Here is a 19,173-nt window from a genome sequence, read left to right as displayed (position 1 = left end):
TTCTTTGTCTGACTTATTTCACTTAGCAAAAAATACCCCCTAGGTCCATCCATGTTGTTGCATATGGCAAGATTTCATTCTTTTTTATGGCTGAGTAATATTCCATTGTATACATTCCAATATTACATTGTATACATAAATACATACCACATCTTTACCTATCTATGGGTGGACACTTGCTATTGTAAATAATGCTGAAATGAACACAGGGGTGCATATATCTTTTCAAATTAGTATTTTTGTTTTCTTCAGATAGAAACCCAGGAGTGGAATAGCTGGATCTTCTGGTAGTTCTATTTTTATTATTTGAGCCAGCTCCATACTGTTTTCCATCGTGGCCGCACCAATTTACATTCCAACCAACAATGTATGAGGGTTCCTTTTTTCTCCTTGCCAACACTTGTTATTTGTTGTCTTTTTGGTAATGGCCATTCAGGTGTGAGGTGATATCTCATCGTGATTTTGATTTGCATTTCCCTGATAGTTAGTAATATTGAGCATCTTTTCATGTGTCTGTTGGTCATCTGTATGTCTTCTTTGGAAAAATGTCTATTCAAGTCCTCTGCCTATTGTTTAATCAGATTGTTTGGTTTTTTTGATATTGAGTCGTGTATGTTCTTTGGATATTTTGGATATTAACCCCTTATTCAATATATCATTTGCAAATATCTTTTCCCACTCAGTAGGTTGCCTTTGTGTTTTGTTGTTGGTTTCCTTCTCTGTGCAAAAGCTTTTTAGTTTGATTAGTCCCATTTGTTTATTCTTGCTTTTGTTTCTTTTGCCTGAGGAGATAGATCCAAAAAGACATTAAGACTGATGTCAAGCATTTATTGCCTATGTTTTCTTCTAGGGGTTTTATAGTTTCAGGTTTTGCACTTAAGTCTCCCAACCACTGCGCCACCAGGGAAGCCCTGAGTTTATTTTTGTATATGGTATTTGATACTTTTGCATGTAGCTGTGCAATTTTCCCAATACTATTTATCGAAGAGACTGTCTTTCTCCACTTTATATTTTTGCCTCCTTTGTCATAGATTAATTGACTATAAACATGGGCTTATTTCTGGGCTCTGTTCTGTTCCATTGATTAATGTGACTGTTTTTGTGCTAGTACAATACTATTCTGATTACTATAGCTTTGTAGTATAGTTTGAACTCTGGGAGCACAGTAACTCTGGCTTTGTTCTTCTTTGGCTATCCGGAGTCTTTTGTGGTTCCTACCAGTTTTAGGATTATTTGTTCTAGTTCTGTGAAAAACGCCCTTGGTATTTTGATAGGGATTGCACTGAATTTGTAGATTGCTTCGGATAGTATGGACATTTTAACAGTATTAATTCTTTCAACCCATGATCATGGTATATCTTTCCATTTATTTGTGTCATTATCAATTTATTTCATCAGTGTCTTATAGTTTTCAGAGTATAGGTCTTTCACCTTCTTGGTTAAATTTATTCCTAACTATTTTATTCTTTTTGATGCAATTATACATGGGATTGTTTTCTCTTTTTTTTCCCTTTCTGCTAGTTATTAGTGAATAGAAATGAAACAGATTTCTATATATTAATTTTGTATCCTTCAACTTTCCTGAATTCATTAATGAGTTCTAAAAGTTTTTTGGTGATGTGTTTAGGGTTTTGTGTATACAATATCATGTTATCTGCAAATAGTGACAATGACTTCTTCCTTTCCAATCTGGATGCTTTTTTTTTTTTTTTTTATACAGCAAGTCAGCAGAGCAACTGCTCCTAATCTCTTTATTTTTATTTATTATTTTTTTGAACTTTATTTTATTTATATTTTTATACAGCAGGTTCTTATTAGTCATCAATTTTATACACATCACTGTATACCTGTCAATCCCAATCTCGCAATTCATCACTCCACCCCCCCTCCCTCCGGCCACGTTCCCCCCCTTGGTGTCCATACGTTTGTTCTCTGCATCTCTCTCTCAATTTCTGCCCTGCAAACCAGTTCACCTGTACCATTTTTCTAGGTTCCACATATATGTGTTAATATACAATATTTGTTTTTCTCTTTCTGACTTACTTCACTCTGTATGACAGTCTCTAGATCCATCCACGTCTCTACAAATGACCCAGTTTCGTTCCTTTTTATGGCTGAGTAATATTCCATTGTATATATGTACCACATCTTCTTTATCCATTCTGTCGATGGGCATTTAGGTTGCTTCCATGTCCTGGCTATTTTAAATAGTGCTGCAGTGAACATTGGGGTGCATGTGTCTTTTTGAATTATGGTTTTCTATGGGTATATGCCCAGTAGCGGGATTGCTGGGTCATATGGTAATTCTATTTTTAGTTTTTTAAGGAACCTCCATACTGTTCTCCATAGTGACTGTATCAATTTATATTGCCACCAACAGTGCAAGAGGGTTCCCTTTTCTCCACACCCTCTTCAGCATTTGTTGTTTGTAGATTTCCTGATGATGCCCATTCTAACAGGTGTGAGGTGATACCTCATTGTACTTTTGGTTTGCATTTCTCTAATAATTAGTGATGTTGAGCAGCTTTTCATGTGCTTCTTGGCCATCTGTATGTCTTCTTTGGAGAAATGTCTATTTAGGTCTTCTGCCCATTTTTTGATTGGGTTGTTTGTCTTTTTAATATTGAGCTGCATGAGCTGTTTATATATTTTGGATATTAATCCTTTGTCAGTTGCTTCATTTGTAAATATTTTCTCCGATTCTGAGGGTTGTCTTTTCATCGTGTTTGTAGCTTCCTTTGCTGTGTAAAAACGTTTAAGTTTCATTAGGGCCCATTTGTTTATTTTTGTTTTTATTTCCATTACTCTAGGAGGTGGATCAGAAAAGATCTTGCTGTGATTTATGTCAAAGAGTGTTCTTCCTATGTTTTCCTATAAGAGTTTTATACTGTCCAGTCTTACATTAAGCTCTCGAATCCATTTTGAGTTTATTTTTGTATATGATGTTGAGGAGTGTTCTAATTTCATTCTTTTACATATAGCTGTCCAGTTTCCCCAGCACCACTTATTGAAGAGACTGTCTTTTCTCCATTGTATATTCTTGCCTCCTTTATCAAAAATAAGGTGACCATATGTGCGTGGGTTTATCTCTGGGCTTTCTATCCTGTTCCATTGGTCTATATTTCTGTTTTTGTGCCAGTACCGTATTATCTTTTTTTTTTTTTTTTTTTTTTTTTTTTTGCTGTTCACGGGCCTCTCACTGTTGTGGCCTCTCCCATTGCGGAGCACAGGCTCCGGACACACAGGCTCAGTGGCCATGGCTCACGAGCCCAGCCGCTCCGTGGCATGTGGGATCTTCCCGGACTGGGGCACGAACCCGTGTCCCTTGCATCGGCAGGCGGACTCTCAACCACTGTGCCACCAGGGAAGGCCCCGTATTATCTTGATTACTGTAGCTTTGTAGTATAGTCTGAAGTCCGGAAGCCTGATTCCTCCAGCTCCGTTTTTTTCCCTTAAGACTGCTTTGGCTATTCGGGGTCTTTTGTTTCTTCATACAAATTTTAAGATTTTTTGTTCTAGTTCCGTAAAAAATGCCATTGGTAACTTGATAGGGATTGCATCGAATCTGTAGATTGCTTTGGGTAGTAGAGTCATTTTCACAATATTGATTCTTCCAGTCCAAGAACATGTACATCTCTCCATCTGTTTGTTTCATCTTTAATTTCTTTCATCATTGTCTCATAGTTTTCTGCATACAGGTCTTTGTCTCCCTAGGTAGGTTTATTCCTAGATATTTTATTCTTTTTGGTGCAATGGTAAATGGGAGTGTTTCCATAATTTCCCTTTCAGATTTTTCATCATTAGTGTATAGGAATGCAAGAGATTTCTGTGCATTAATTTTGTATCCTGCAACTTTACCAAATTCATTGATTAGCTCTAGTAGTTTTCTGGTGGCATCTTTATGATTCTCTAGGTATAGTGCATGTCATCTGCAAAGAGTGATAGTGTTACTTCTTCTTTTCCAATTTGTATTCCTTTTATTTATTTTTGTTCTCTGATTGCCATGGCTAGGACTTCCAAAACTCAACAGTAGTGAGAGTGAACATTCTTGTCTTGTTCCTGATCTTAGAGGAAATGCTTTCAGTTTTTCACCATCGAGAATGATGTTTGCTGTGGGTTTGTCATATATGGCCTTTATTATGTTGAGGTAAGTTCCCTCTGTGCCCACTTTCTGGAGAGTTTTTATCATAAATGGGTGTTGAATTTTGTCAAAAGCTTTTTCTGCATCTATTGAGATGATCATACGGTTTTTCTTCTTCAGTTTGTTAATATGGTGTATCACATTGATTGATTTGCGTATATTGAAGAATCCTTGCATCCCTGGGATAAATCCCACTTGATCATGGTGTATGAGCCTTTTAATGTGTTGTTGGATTCTGTTTGCTAGTATTTTGTTGAGGATTTTTGCATCGGTGTTCATCAGTGATATTGGTCTGTAATTTTCTTTTTTTGTAGTATCTTTCTCTGGTTTTGGTATCAGGGTGATGGTGGCCTCATAGAATGAGTTTGGGAGTGTTCCTTTGTCTGCAAATTTTTGGGAGAGTTTGAGAAGGATGGGTGTTAGCTCTTCTCTAAATGTTTGATAGAATTCACCTGTGAAGCCATCTGGTCCTGGACTTTGTTTGTTGGAAGATTTTATATCACAGTTTCAATTTCATTACTTGTGATTGGTCTGTTCATATTTTCTATTTCTTCCTGGTTCAGTCTTGGAAGGTTATACCTTTCTAAGAATTTGTCCATTTCTTCCTGGTTGTCCATTTTATTGGCATAGAGTTGCTTGTAGTAGTCTCTTAGGATGCTTTGTATTTCTGCAGTGTCTGTTGTAACTTTATTTTCATTTCTAATTTTTTTGATTTGAGTCCTCTCTTTCTCGTGATGAGTCTGGCTAATGGCTTATCAATTTTGTTTATCTTCGCAAAGAAGCAGCTTTTAGTTTTATTGATATTTGCTATTGTTTTCTTTGTTTCTATTTTATTTATTTCTGCTTTGTTATTATTTCTTTCCTTCTACTAAGTTTGGGTTTTGTTTGTTCTTCTTTCTCTAGTTACTTTAGGTGTAAGGTTAGATTGTTTATTTGAAATATTTTTTGTTTCTTGAGGTAGGATTGTATTGCTATAAACTTCCCTCTTAGAACTGTTTTTGCTGCATCCCATAGGTTTTGGGTCATAGTTTTTCCATTGTCATTTGTCTCTAGGTATTTTTTGATTTCCTCTCTGATCTCTTGGTTATTTAGTAACGTATTGTTTAGCCTCCATGTGTTAGTGTTTTTTACGTTTTTTTCCCTGTAACTGATTTCTAATCTCATAGCATTGTGATCATAAAAGATGCTTAATATGATTTCAGTTTTCTTAAATTTACCGAGGCTTAGTTTGTGACCCAAGATGTGATCTGTCCTGGAGAATGTTGCATGCGTACTTGAGATGAAGTGTAATCTGCTGTTTTTGGATGGAGTGTCATATAAATATCAATTAAATCTATCTGGTCTATTGTGTCATTTAAAGCTTGTGTTTCCTTAGTAATTTTCTGTCTGGATGATCTTTCCTCTGGTGTTAATGATGTATTAAAGTCCCCCACTATTATTGTGTTACTGTTGATTTTCTCTTTTATAGCTGTTAGCATTTGCCTTATGTATTGAGGTGCTCCTATGTTGGGTGCATATATATTTATAATTGTTATATCTTCTTCTTGGATTGATCCCTTGATCATTATGTAGTGTCCTTCCTTGTCTCTTGTAACATTTTTAATTTAAAGTCTATTTTATCTGATATGAGTATCGCTACTCCAGCTTTCTTTCAATTTCCATTTGCATGGAATATCTTTTTCCATCCCCTCACTTTCAGTCTGTATGTGTCTCTAGGTCTGAAGTGGGTCTCTTGTAGACAGCATATATGTGGGTCTCGTTTTTGTATCCATTCAGTGAGCCTGTGCCTTTTGGTTGGAGCATTTAATCCATTCACATTTAAGGTAATTATTGATATGTATGTTCCTATGACCATTTTCTTAATTTTTTGGGGTTTGGTTTTGTAGGTCCTTTTCTTCTCTTGTGTTTCCCACTTAGAGAAGTTCCTTTAGCATTTATTGTAGAGCTGGTTTGGTGGTGCTGAATTCTCTTAGCTTTTGCTAGTCTGTAAAGCTTTTTATTTCTCCATAGAATCTGAATGAGATCCTTGCAGGGTAGAGTAATCTGGTTGTAGGTTCTTCCCTTTCATCACTTTATATATGTCATGCCACTCCTTTCTGGCTTGTAGAGTTTCTGCTGAGAAATTAACTGTTAACCTTATGGGAGTTCCCTTGTATCTTATTTGTTGCTATTCCCTTGTTGCTTTCAATAATTTTTCTTTGTCTTTAATTTTTGCCAATTTGATTACTATGTGTCTTGGTGTGTGTCTCCTTGGGTTTATCCTATATGGCACTCTCTGCACTTCCTGGACTTGGGTGGCTATTTCCTTTCCCATGTTAGGGAAGTTTTCGACTATAATCTCTTCAAATATTTTCTCACGTCCTTTCTCTCTCTCTTCTCCTTCTGAGACCCCCATAATGCGAATGTTGCTGCATTTAATGTTGTCTCAGAAGTCTCTTGGGCTGTCTTCATTTCTTTTTATTCTTTTTTCTTTATTCTGTTCTGCAGCAGTGAATTCTACCATTCTGTCTTCCAAGTCATTTATCTGTTCTTCTGCCTCAGTTATTCTGCTATTGATTCCTTCTAGTGTATTTTTCATTTCAGTTATTGTATTTTTCATCTCTGTTTGTTTGTTCTTTAAGTCTTCTAGGTCTTTGTTAAACATTTCTTGCATCTTCTGAGTCTTTTCCTCCATTCTTTTTTGAGGTCCTGGATCATCTTCACTATCATTATTCTGAATTCTTTTTCTGGAAGGTTGCCTATCTCTACTTCATTTAGTTGTTTTTCTGGGGTTTTAACTTGTTCCTTCATCTGGTACATAGCCCTCTGCCTTTTCATCTTGTCTGTCTTTCTGTGAATGTGGTTTTTGTTCCACAGACTGCAGGATTGTAGTTCTTCTTGCTTCTGCTGTCTGTCCTCTCCTAATCTCTTTATTTTTAAACCAGGACTTTTCCAGTCTATAACACCCTGCTAGTGTTGGAGTGTCTCCTGCAGAGGCAGGAGGTGGCAGGAGGACAAGGACACTGGCAGCAGCCTGGATGCTTTTATTTCTTTTTCTTGTCTGCTTGCTGTGGCTAGGACTTCCAGTACATTTTGAATAAATGTGATCAGAGTGGGCATTTTTGTCTTATTCCTGATCTTAGAGGCAAAGCTTTCAGCTTTCTCTGTTGAGTCTGAGCTCTGGATTTGTCATATATGGAATTTATTATGTTGAGGTATGTTCCCACTATACCCACTTTGTTGAGAGTTTTTATCATAAATGGATGTTGGATTTTGTCAAATGCTTTTTCTACATGTATTGAGATAATCAGGGTTTTTATCTTTTGTCTTGTTAACATGGTTTGTCAGATTAATTGATTTGTGGATATTGAACCATCCTTGCATCCTTGGTTTAAGCCCCACTTGATTGTGGTTTATGCTCTTTCTAATGTATTGTTCAATTTGGTTGCTAGTATTCTTTTTTTAATTAATTATTTTTTGACCGCATTGGTCTTTGTTGCTGTGTGCAGGCTTTCTCTAGTTGTGTTGAGTGGGGGCTACTCTTCATTGTGGTGCATGGGCTTCTCATTACATTGGCTTCTCTTGTTGCAGAGCACGGGCTCTAGGCGCATGGGCTTCAGTAGTTGTGGCACATGGGCCAGTAGTTGTGGCTCGCGGGCTCTGGAGCGCAGGCTCAGTAGTTGTGGCGCATGGGCTTAGTTGCTCCGCGGCACGTGGGAGCGACCTTCCCTGACCAGGGATTGAACCTGTGTCCCCTGCATTAGCAGGTGGATTCTTAACCACTGCACCACCAGGGAAGTCCTGGTCTTGATTTTTTGATCCATTCAGCCATCCATTGTCTTTTGATTAGAGCACTTTGTCCATTTACATTTAAAGTAATTATTGATAGGTATGTACTTATTGCCATTCTGTTTATTGTTTTCTGGTTGTTTTTGTAGTTCTTCTTTGTTTCTTTCTTGTTCTCTTGCTTTCTTCCCTTGTGATTTGATGAATATCTTTAATGTTATGTTTGGATTCCTTTGTTTTGTGTGTGTGTTTTTGTTTTAGGTACCATGAGGTTCATATATAATGACCTATGTATATAGCTGTCTGTTTTAAGTTGATGATCTTGTTTTAACTTCAAACACTTTCTAAAAGCCCTACATTTTTAGCCCCCCATCATGTTTTATGTTTTGAATTTACATCCTTTTATTTTGTGTATCCCTTAACTACATAGATATAGATGATTTTACTACTTCTGCCTTTCATCATTTCTACTAGCTTTATAAGTGATTGATCCACTACTTTCACTATATGTTTGTCTTCAGTGGTGAGATTGTTCCTTCAGAATTTTCTTATTTCTAGTTGTGGCTTTTTGTTTTCCACTTAGAGAAGTTCCTTTAACATTTCTCATAAGGTTGGTTTAGTGGTGATGAACTCCTCTAGCTTTTGCTGTGTATAAAACTCTACCTCTCCTTCAATTCTGAATGATAACCTTGCTGGGTAGAGTATTCTTGGTTGTTTCTTTTTTTCTCCAGTACTTTAAATATATTGTGCCACTCCCTTCTGGCCTGCAAAGTTTCTGCTGAAAAGTCAGCTGATAGTCTTATGGGGGCTCTCTTATGTATAACTAGTTGTTTTTCTCTGCTGCTTTTAAGATTCTCTCATTATCTTTCTCTTTTGACATTTTAAGCATAATGTGTCTTGGTGTGGACCTCTTTGGGTTCGTCTTGTTCGGGACTGTCTGTGCTTCCAGGACCTGGATGTCTTTTTCCTTCCTCACACTGGGGAAATTTTCAGCTATTCTTTCTTCAGATAACTTCTCTGCCCCTTTCTCTCTCTCTCTTCCTTCTGGAATTCATGTAATGCGAATGTTAGTATGCTTGATGTTGTCCCAGAGGTCCCTTAAATTATTCTCATTTTTCTGAGTTCTGTTTCTTTTTTCTGTTCAGTTTGGGTGATTTCCACTACTCTGTCTTTCAGATCACTAGTCTATTCTTCTGTATCATCTAATCTTCCATTGATTCCCTCTAGTGTGTTTTTCATCTCAGTTATTGTATTCTTCAGCTCTGATTTTTTTAAAGTATTTTCTTACTCTGCTGAAGTTTTCACTGTGGTCATCCATTCTTCTCCTGAGTTTCGTGAGCATCTTTATGATCATTACCTTGAACTCTTTATCAGATAGATTGTTTATCTCCATTTCATTTAGTTTCTGAGATTGGTCTTGTTCTTTCATTTGGAACATACTTCTCTGTCTTCTCACTTTGCCTCATTCTCTGTGTTTATTTCTTTGTATTAGGTAGGCCCGTTGCATTTCCTGATCTTGAAGAAGTGGTCTTATGTAGGTGGTGTCCTGTGGGGCCCAGGCACTTGCTCTCTTCTGTCCACCAGAACCAGATGCTTTAGGGGTGTATCCTATGTGGGCTGTGTGTGCCTTTCTGTTGTTGCGGGGCTAACTGCCGTGGGTTTGCTGGTATGTGGGGCTGGCCCCTGGGCCCAGCTGGCTGAGAGGACCTGCTTTGTGCTATTACGGGGGATACATTGGTGGGCGGTGCAGGCCCCCCAGCACATCTGGCTGTGAGGCTCAGTGACAGGCAACTGATGTGAGCACACTGTTAGGCGAGACAGGCCCCTGGTGCTAATAGGCTCAAGGGAGGATTCCAGAGCGTGCCTGCCAGTTCTGGTGTCATCTAGGCAATATGAGATCACATAAGTGGCTGCTGCCAACATCTCAGTCCCCAGGGGGAGTCCCAGCAGGAGGCTTTCTAAGATCGGCAAGTAGGTCTGACCCTGGCACCTTTCACACTGCTGCCTTTCTGCTTGAATTCAGATTGAGTGAGTTTTTGCCTGCACCCTTTAAGAGCAGTCTCAGTTTCCTACAGCCCTCTGGCTCTCCATAATGTGAACCCTGCTGGTTTTCAAAGTCAGACATTTTGGGGGCTCATCTTGGTGTGGGACCCCTGGGCTGGGGAGCCCAGTGTGCGGATTGGACTCCTCAGTCCTTGGGGAGGACCTCCTTTTTAAGGTTTTAATTGGTATATGGGAATAAATTTGACTTGTTTGTACTAATTTCTGATTTATTCATTTGTGTTTGTTTTTTCCAGTAAATGTTTATTGAGTGTGTGCTGTCAGGCATTGTTTTACGCCCTGAGGTCATAGTAGTAAAACAAAAGAGACAAAAAAATAAATCTCCCTTTGTGCATGTTGTGGGGGTAGACAATTTTATCTATCAGTTTATCTGTATAGTGTTAGATAGAGGAAAATGAAGAAAGGATGATGTATAGGGACTGTCTTGAGTGAGGGTGGGTTGAAGCGTTAAATAGGGTTGTCAGGGAAGGCCACATTGATAAGGTGACATTTGATTAAAGTCATGAAAGAGGTGAGGGAATGAGTCATGCAGATATCTAAGGGAAGTACATTCCAGACAGAAGGATCAGTAAGTGCAGAGATTGAGTAGAGAGCATGCCCAGATTACTCTAGAAATAGCGTGGAGGCCAATATGGCTGGACTGGATTGAACAATGGGGAGAATAGTAGGAGAGACAGTGAGAGAGGAAGCAAAGGATCATATCATGTGGGGTCTTGTAGAATGTAGACCACTGTAAGAACTTCAGTTTTCAGTTTTTAAAAAATTTTGTTTTTTGTTTTGAGCAGAGGATTGACATGATTTAAATTATGTTTTGAAAGGAAGGTGACTGTTGAGGCTGCAAAGGAAGCAAAGGTAGAAGCAGGGAAAGTACTTACGAAGCTCTTGCAGTTATCTAGGAAAGCACTGATGGTGGCTTGAAGCTTTGTTTAGTAACATAAGAGGTGGTTTAAGATTCTGCATATATTTTAAAGTTGGAACCTAAAAGATTTCCTGATGGATTGGATATTGGGTCGGAGACAGAGGACTCAGAGGTGACCTTCAGTGTTTTGGCCTGAGTAACTGGGAAGATAGAGTTTCCATTTATTGAGATGGTAGAAATTACAAGAGGAGCACTTTTTGGATGGGGTTTCAGGTGAGGTGGTGAAGAACAGGGTTTGATTTTGGATATGTATGTTTGAGATTCCTGTTAGACAGATGTCCAAGTGGGGATTCTAAGGATGTAGTTGAATATGAGTCTGGCAAACAGGAATTATGTGGATTGGAGATATAAATTTGGGTGTCATCAATATTTGGATGGTATCTATTAAAACCATGAAACCAGATGATATTATCAAGGATGTAAATGTGGAGAAAGAAGAGAAAAGGACCAAGGCCACCCAAGGGTACTCTAACATTAAGATATTTGGAGTAATGAAGAAGAACCAGAAAAAGAAAGTGAGAAGAAGTGGTCAGTGAGATAGGAAATCCCAAGAGTGTGTGGTGTCCTGGACACTAATTGAAGTTTCTGGGTCATGGTCATCTGTGACACATACTGCTGCCAAGTAAGTTGAGGGTCGAAAATTGACCATAGGTTTTAGCAATGTTGAGGAACTTGGTGACCTTGAGAAGAATAGTTTTGGTAGAGGAATGGAGTAAAAGCCTGTTTAGAGTAGATTTAAGAAAGTAAGGGAGTAGGGAAGTTGTAGACAATGAGAAGAGGCAGTTCTTTTGAGTAAAGGGAATTGAAAAAATGGGTAGCTGGAGGGGGAAGCATTTTGTGTGTATGAGTGAGGATGATTATGAAAGAAATGATAGCATGTGCATGTTTATGTGCTACTGGGAACGGCCTAGAAGACATGGAATAATTGATGATGGAGAGAGTGGGGACAATTGATGGAGAACCATCCATGAGGAGGCAAGAAGGGATGGGATTTAGTGTACAAGTGCATCTTGTACTAGTGAGATTAACAAAAGGAAAGTAAGTTATATCCTGCCACAGCTAACTTTGAAATAAAAAGTATTGAAAAAAAGTTAATGGTTCTAGCAAATGGATTACAACTTCTTATTTAAGTAGGTTTTTAGAGTTTACTCACTTGTGTTCCATGGCAGATATGGAAGATTAAAGTAGAAGTCATGAATCTTTTTTGCTCTTGATAGTAAATGGAATGATACTTCATACTTTGCTGTTTTGGGGGATGTACATTTGATAAAGAAAATCTGTGAAAACATAAAATAGCAAATGCACTTTTTTGGGTGTTCTTACGTGTTATAGCTATACCATTGTAGTTATTTATTGCATTACAAACCACTCCAAAACTTAGTGGCTTAAAACAGCATTCATTTGTTTTGCTCATTAATTTACAATTTCGGCAGAGTTTGGTAGAAACATCTCATCTCTACCCCATGTGGGTTGGAGCTACCTGATTGGGGATGGAGGATCTACTACCAGGATGGCTTACTCACATGACTGACAAATTGGTGCTGGCCACTGGTTCCTCTCCACATGGACCTCTCTAATGGAGCCACTTGGATTTGCTCCTAATGTGGTGCTGGGTTCTAAGAGCAAGCCACCCCAAAGACAGAAAGTAGTTTTGAAAGCTGGCACACCTATATTCTCTTGGTCAAACAGCAGTATTACAGATTCAAGGGAGGGGACATAGGCATTCTCCTCCCATTTGAATGGAGGTGACTCAAATAATTTTGGACTCTTTATTTTAAAACTGCTACATATACCTTAATACAGGTAACAAAGGCATTTCTATCCCCATCCATTTTTCTGTGTTCATCTTAAATGCCAACATTACCATGAAACCTTTCTTCATCCCGTCACTGATTTTAATATCCCCCTTCCTGAACCCTTCATGGTACTTTGTTGTTTCCTTTTTTTGTGGCACTTACCTTGCATTAGTGTATGTTATAATTTTGTGTTATCTTTGCTTGCCACCTTTAAATTGCAACTCTGAATTCCATTCAGTAGTGCTTTACTCATAGTGGTTGCTTAATAAGTGTGTTGTCAAAAGAAATAAAAGGAAACTTTTTTAAAGGATTCATAGATTTTGTTTAAATGTTGTAAAAAAGTGATTAACCAAATGAGACCTTGGTGAACTGCAAGGTGCAGGTTGTTTAAAATTGAGAGAGGTAGGAGACAAACTAGAGTAGAAATAAATCATCAAGGTGATGAAGAAAAATGTTTCAATAAATTAAGAGTACATTTTGCTTAATAGTTCTTTAAAAAGCAGAGCAACAAAAAAGTAAACTCAACTAAAGGCTGGCAAGTGGTATATATTATTAGAAAATTTTCTGCTTGAAGATAGCTTTTTTGTATGGTCTCCTGAAATTAGGCTGAAATTCTCAATGTAGCAGGCAATAAAACTTCAGTTGATTAACAGTCTTATTCCATGTACAGCCTTACTTATTCTTGCATGTAACATAACATATTTATGTTTTCTGGGGATGAGGACATGGATGTGTTTGGGAGGCCTTTATTCTGCCTACTATACCACGTAAGTTGGGTAATAGGCAGTTAGAAGTTCGTTATTAAAGTGCAGGAGGAACATAAATTTGTTTCATAGACTTTATTAAGCTCATACTCTGTGCCAGTACCTTGCCACATCCTGGGGCTATAAAGATGCAGTTACTGCCTATTAGCTCTTGGTTAAAAAAGTTATGCACATGTAAATAATCTTAACATACCAAGGACCACGGTGAAGGTCATCACGAATCACAGTGCATATGTTTTAATAACAATTTGCTTTGAGAACATGGTGGGAAAGGACTCTTCAGGTCTACTCTAAGATACCAAGAAAAGACCTTGGTACCTTGAGGGACTGCAAATAGTGCCATATGCCTGAAAAAGGGAGGTAGGGTTTATGTGAGGGAGGGATAATTATGAAGGATTTTCTATGCAGCATTACAGAGTTTGGGACTTTATCTTATATGCAACATGGGAACCACTGGAGGCTTTGCATTTTAGAAAGAACAGCTTTTGTTTGTTTGGTTTTGGTTTTTTCTTTTTTGTAACATGGAGAATGGATTGGAGAGAGCAAGGCTGAACACATGGAAATCAATTAGGATACCAACTAATATAGGTAAGAAATAAGGGCCTACACTAGATAGATTATTGCAAAGAAGTTGAAAAGAGAAGACATTTAAGAGATAATTCAGATTTAAGAATAGATTGATAGGACTTGATGGCTATTAGATTTGGAAAGTGTGGAGTCGAAGGAAGAGTAAAGATTTTTAGCTTGAGCAACTGGTTAGATGTTAGTGTTATAAGCAAGATAAGGAACATAAGAATCAGAGTAGTAGGTTTGTGTTGAAGATACAACACAGCTTTTGGATCTGTTGAGTGGGAGTTAAATCCAGGTGATATGGTTTATAGGTAGTTAATTATTTCAAATGGAGCTTAGAAAAAAGTTGAAGTTATAGATACAGATTAGGAGTCATTGGGAAGCATAGGTGATATTTATTGAAACCATGGGATCGAGTGAAATTGCCCAGGGAGAGAAAATAGTGTAAGAGGACCTATAAGAACAGCTGTCCCCAACCTTTTTGGCACCAGGGACAGGTTTAGTGGAAGACAATTTTTCCACAGACCGGGGTGGGATAGGGGGTCGGGGTATGGTTCAGGCGGTAATGCAAGCGATGGGGAACGGCAGATGAAGCTTCACTCGCTCGCCCGCCACTCACCTCCTGCTGCGCGGCCCAGTTCCTAACAGACCGTGGACCGATACTGGTCTGCGACCCTGTGTTTGGGGACCCCTGTATAAGAACATTAACATTTAAGTGTAGATGGAGAAAGAGGAGCCCAGGAAAAAGAAGAAATGATCAAAGTTAAGAGCAGAACTAAACTGGCATCTAGAAAGCTCAAGTGTAAGTAGGGATGATATCCGTTGTCATATTCTGCAAAGGGTCAAGTAAGTAGAAGACAGATGAGGCCCTTGTTCTTTGTAACAACCATGGAGGTAAGTATTCTCATTATGTGAGGAAGCTGAACTGAGAGATGTCAACTTGGAAAAGGCTGCATGCACATCTAATAAACAGGGTGGAGCTAAAATTTAAATCAAGATAGTTTGATTTCAGAATCTCTGCTTTTAACAGCTATCTTATTATTTTAAACTTTGTTTTCTTCCTTTTGTTTATCATAAAATAGTAGTTTTTAATCTCATTTTGAGTCTGCCTCATTTTGAATTTAAAATTATAGACATGTTCTCATACTTGGTATGATTTTCATTGAATAGTTGATTGATCATTGATAAAGATGTTAAAACATCCTCTGGCCAAGAGGTGGCTTTATGGGACAGTCCTTATACTTAACCCGACTGACGTAGAATGCTTGGTAAATCTTTTTGGGGGATGGTATTTTACCCTTAAATGTGGGAAATGTTCAATATAACCGATATGACTTTGTTGAGTAGTAGAAACTTTTTAAGAGAATTATAATACAAAACATTTGTAAGTGCCATGTAGCTAAAAGTAGATAAATCTTAGATATTTTAAATTGAGACTACCAGAATATTCCATAACACTTTACCAAATATAGATTTGGTATTGTATTGCTAGCTGTTTTCAACCATTGTCATGGTAACTCTTTGTTACCTGCTTTTCCTTTGTAAACATTGAAACTTTTCCTCCCTTTCCTGACTCTTCTGTGTCAGTTTTCCTTTTTGTCTGCCTAATTTTAGATTTAGAAATTATTAAGCCACATCTCTTCTATGGAATGCTAGATATGGTGTTCTTTGTTAAATAGTTATAGACCTTACCTTTCAGTAGCCTATGAGTGATGTTAAAAAATAGAGTGCCTTAGTTAATTTTCACTGGGTAAATGCACGCTCAGAGGATGCAGTCTCAAGTCTTTGTTCAAGAAGTGAAAGGATAATAGTAACTTTTAAGGTAGTCTAATAAATGTTAAGCATTTATTTATCTGCAAGAAAAATGTAATTTTTGAGTTATGTTTTACCTAAAAATCTGCTAAAGAAATGATTTACAATATTTGATGCCTTGTTTTTTAAAATTAATTCCAGTGACCAGATCTTTATATGATTTAATTGATCTCAGTACCTTTTGCAGCATTTAATGGCTTTCCTAATGTGTAACCATCTTTTAAGGTGTACCTTGTGAATAAAAGATAATTAAGTGACCAGCTAATTTGCAGGAGTTATTAAGATACACTTAGTCTAGGTAAAATCTGAAGTTTTCTATAAACTGTAAGGAAAATAGCCAAATATAAGGGCAGTTCCATTTATATAATGATGACATGCTTGTAATTTATTATTGCAGTGGCTAGGTTAGAGATTAAATTAAGAACCAATGGAAAATTAGTTGGTCCCACTAATTACAGATAAATGGTGATTTGAAATACTTAGCTGTATGAAAACACTGTCATCTGAAATATGTATTTAGTAAATGTGAGCTATCAACTTACAGATATTATCTTATTTAATTCTCATAACAATTCCGAGTTAGGATATTATTATCCTAATTTTACAGATAAAGAGACAGAGACTTAGTGAAGTTAGCCCACCTGTCGTCTTGTAGCTGCAGCCAGGATTCTAACCAAACCTTTTTGACCGCAGGGCCCATGTTCTTAACTAGTAGACTAGATTATAGTAAACTGAAATCTGATGCTCAAGCTGTACTTTTGATTGCAATGAACTTTTCATGAAAATCTTTAACTGTCAAATAGAGTCCAAATCTAAACTGTTTTGCTTCTGGAAGTATGCGTTTTTTACCAGTCATGCCAATTAAAATTTAACTTCTTTAATTTTAGCCTACAGTTTCAGGATTTGTGATAATTTAAGGTGATATGTAGAATTAAAAAGCTAGAAGTGCATCTTTATTTGAGATCTTACCATCGACATTCAAGTAAGATATTGGTGGGTATGGGGAACGACAGGATTGAATTTTATGTTATCGAGTAGGCAGGGGATCATGAAACGTTCTGTAAAGCACTGGATAGTAAATATAGTAAATGGCTTTGAGAGCCATATGGTCTCTGTCATAACTACTCTTCTAAAGTAGCCATAGACAGTATGTAAACAGCAGCATTATTGTGTTTCAAAAAGAGGCAGCAGCCTGGATTTGGCACATTTGCCCACTTCTTGTAATTTTTGCAAGAAAAAGATAAGATTTGTTTATGATAATATATTGTTTATGCAGAGTGGAAGTTTTCCTTTGTAAACTGTATTGGCAAAAAAAGTTTGCCCAAAAAGATAGCAATAGTATAAAGGAGAATGGGAAGCTAATGGTACCTAATAGTAAAGAATACTTTTACAGCATTTCTATGACTACTTTGATTAATTACTTCATAAATACTTGATAATTACAGAATATACTTATTTACTCATTTCTTAGCATTACCATTTTTTTATCTTGAAAAAACAATTCTACAGTTTTCACTGGCATTTTCACTATTTCTGATAAACTTTCTTTATCATAACTTGGGAAGGATTATTGTAAAAAGATATGCATAACTGGGTGATGATTTTATTTTATTTGAATTTATTTTGAAAAATAATATCAGCAGGTAGACTTAGATCAAGGCTTGTTGTATACATATATACATGTAGTTGAATTGTAGGTTCAGAAGTGGAGTACTCTACAGTCAGCTTTCAGTGTCACATTTTATAGATTTCTTATTACAAGTAGTTTTGACCCTACAGATGCTTTCTAGTGCCACAAAACATTATTAAATGTAAGTCATTTGTGATATTGACTAATGGTGGCATGTTGGATGTTGAACCTAATATATACTTTTTATTCTTATTCTCAGAGATTCGTCAGCGACCTGCAGCTCAAAGAAACCTTTCTCCAGCACCAGCAGGCTCTAGCCAGGGCTCTCCCCCAAAAGTTCCAGTATCTCCTGGACCACCAAAGGACACTTCGGCCCCTGGTGGACCCCCAGAAAGAACTGTTATTCCAGCCCTATCGTCAAATGTGTTACCAAGACGTTTTGGATCCCCTGCTACTTCAGTGCCTGGAATGGGTAAACAGAGCACTTAATGTTATTTACAGTTTCTATTGTTTTCTCTGGTTACCAATAAAACGGACCATTTTCAGACAGTATGGAAATGGCATTTCATTTGGAAATAGCAGAGCAGTTATCTGATTAAGCAGGAGTTCCATATTCAATTAGCCATAACTCTTTACAGCTGGCACCTTGTGATACTGAAACCTATTTCTTGAGCTCATTTAACTGTTATGGCTTCTTTGTTTAAATGGCAATAAAACTTTGTAGTATTCTGTAGTCAACAGTATAGCATATCTTTTTATATTCAGCTTTAGAATGGTCCCAGATTTATATAAAATGAGGATAGAAGAGAACGTTTTTGGAATGTATTCATGCTTTTTGCTAGCCCCTTCATATATATTTTTAAATATGACAATTACTTAACATATTTCAGGAAGAATATTCATGTGTTGTGGTGTATAATACTACTAATGTTAGTGTGGGCTAGGTAGATTTTTCTTTTTTTAAGCCATAGAACCTTAGTATTTTCTGACAGATACTTTAACATAAAGTTCTATTGAATTAATAACATATTGCCTTTACTACTATTTCATTTCTTTGGATTCTCTTTTTTCAGTGCTGTAGATCTCTAGGGGAAGATCCCATTTTTGGAGTGTAATAGATAATATTACCCTGCAGCTTTCTTTTGGAGTGTGATTGGGACATGGAAGTCCACTACATCAGCAGATCACATTAGTTTATGTAGATTTCCATGTCTGATTATTGAATATGATAGTAAATTATTTATCTTATTTTAGAATATTTAATTTTAATTTAGATTACTTTCATATTTCATGACTAATTACATATAATTTATAATGATTTTGAGGCTAGTTAGTAGTTGATATCAGGTATTCAGGGCACTTATGTAATAAAATCAATAAGCAATCTAAATGTTACTAATGCAGTAGACCTTTTTTCCTGCTTTTTCTTCAAAAAAAGCAGTATAAGATTTTAGAAAACTAGAAAACTATTAATTTATAAATGCATTAAGAAAGCTAGCTACAAATGAAATGAATACAAAACATAACTTTTAATTATTGGTTATTGAAAAAATACTTTTAAACTTGACATATAATGATGTCACTCAAGGCAGCCATATATTTTGTGAAGTTGAGTAAATTAAAGTGATTGAAAATTATTCATCTTTCAGTTGTTATCTAGTTGATCCAAGATACCCATATTTGTAAAGTAAAGCTCTTAGTTGTTTAATGAAAGA

The 19,173-nt window shown here is 36.8% G+C and overlaps 1 protein-coding gene across 2 annotated transcripts in view; it reads left to right on the top strand.

The window, feature by feature from the left end:
* The window catches only part of LNPK (lunapark, ER junction formation factor), an 84,598-nt gene that overhangs the window by 40,209 nt on the left and 25,216 nt on the right, over positions 1–19,173 (top strand). For both annotated transcript variants that reach the window (XM_060107045.1, XM_060107046.1), the window contains exon 9: positions 17,718–17,930. In XM_060107045.1, the coding sequence (XP_059963028.1) occupies positions 17,718–17,930 (213 nt within the window). The remainder of the gene's footprint in view (positions 1–17,717; positions 17,931–19,173) is intronic.

This window comes from Mesoplodon densirostris, chromosome 8 (genome assembly GCF_025265405.1).
Source record: "Mesoplodon densirostris isolate mMesDen1 chromosome 8, mMesDen1 primary haplotype, whole genome shotgun sequence".
NCBI lineage: Eukaryota > Metazoa > Chordata > Mammalia > Artiodactyla > Ziphiidae > Mesoplodon > Mesoplodon densirostris.
Note: the sequence above shows the minus strand (reverse complement) of the source record. Positions and strands in the feature narration are given on the sequence as shown.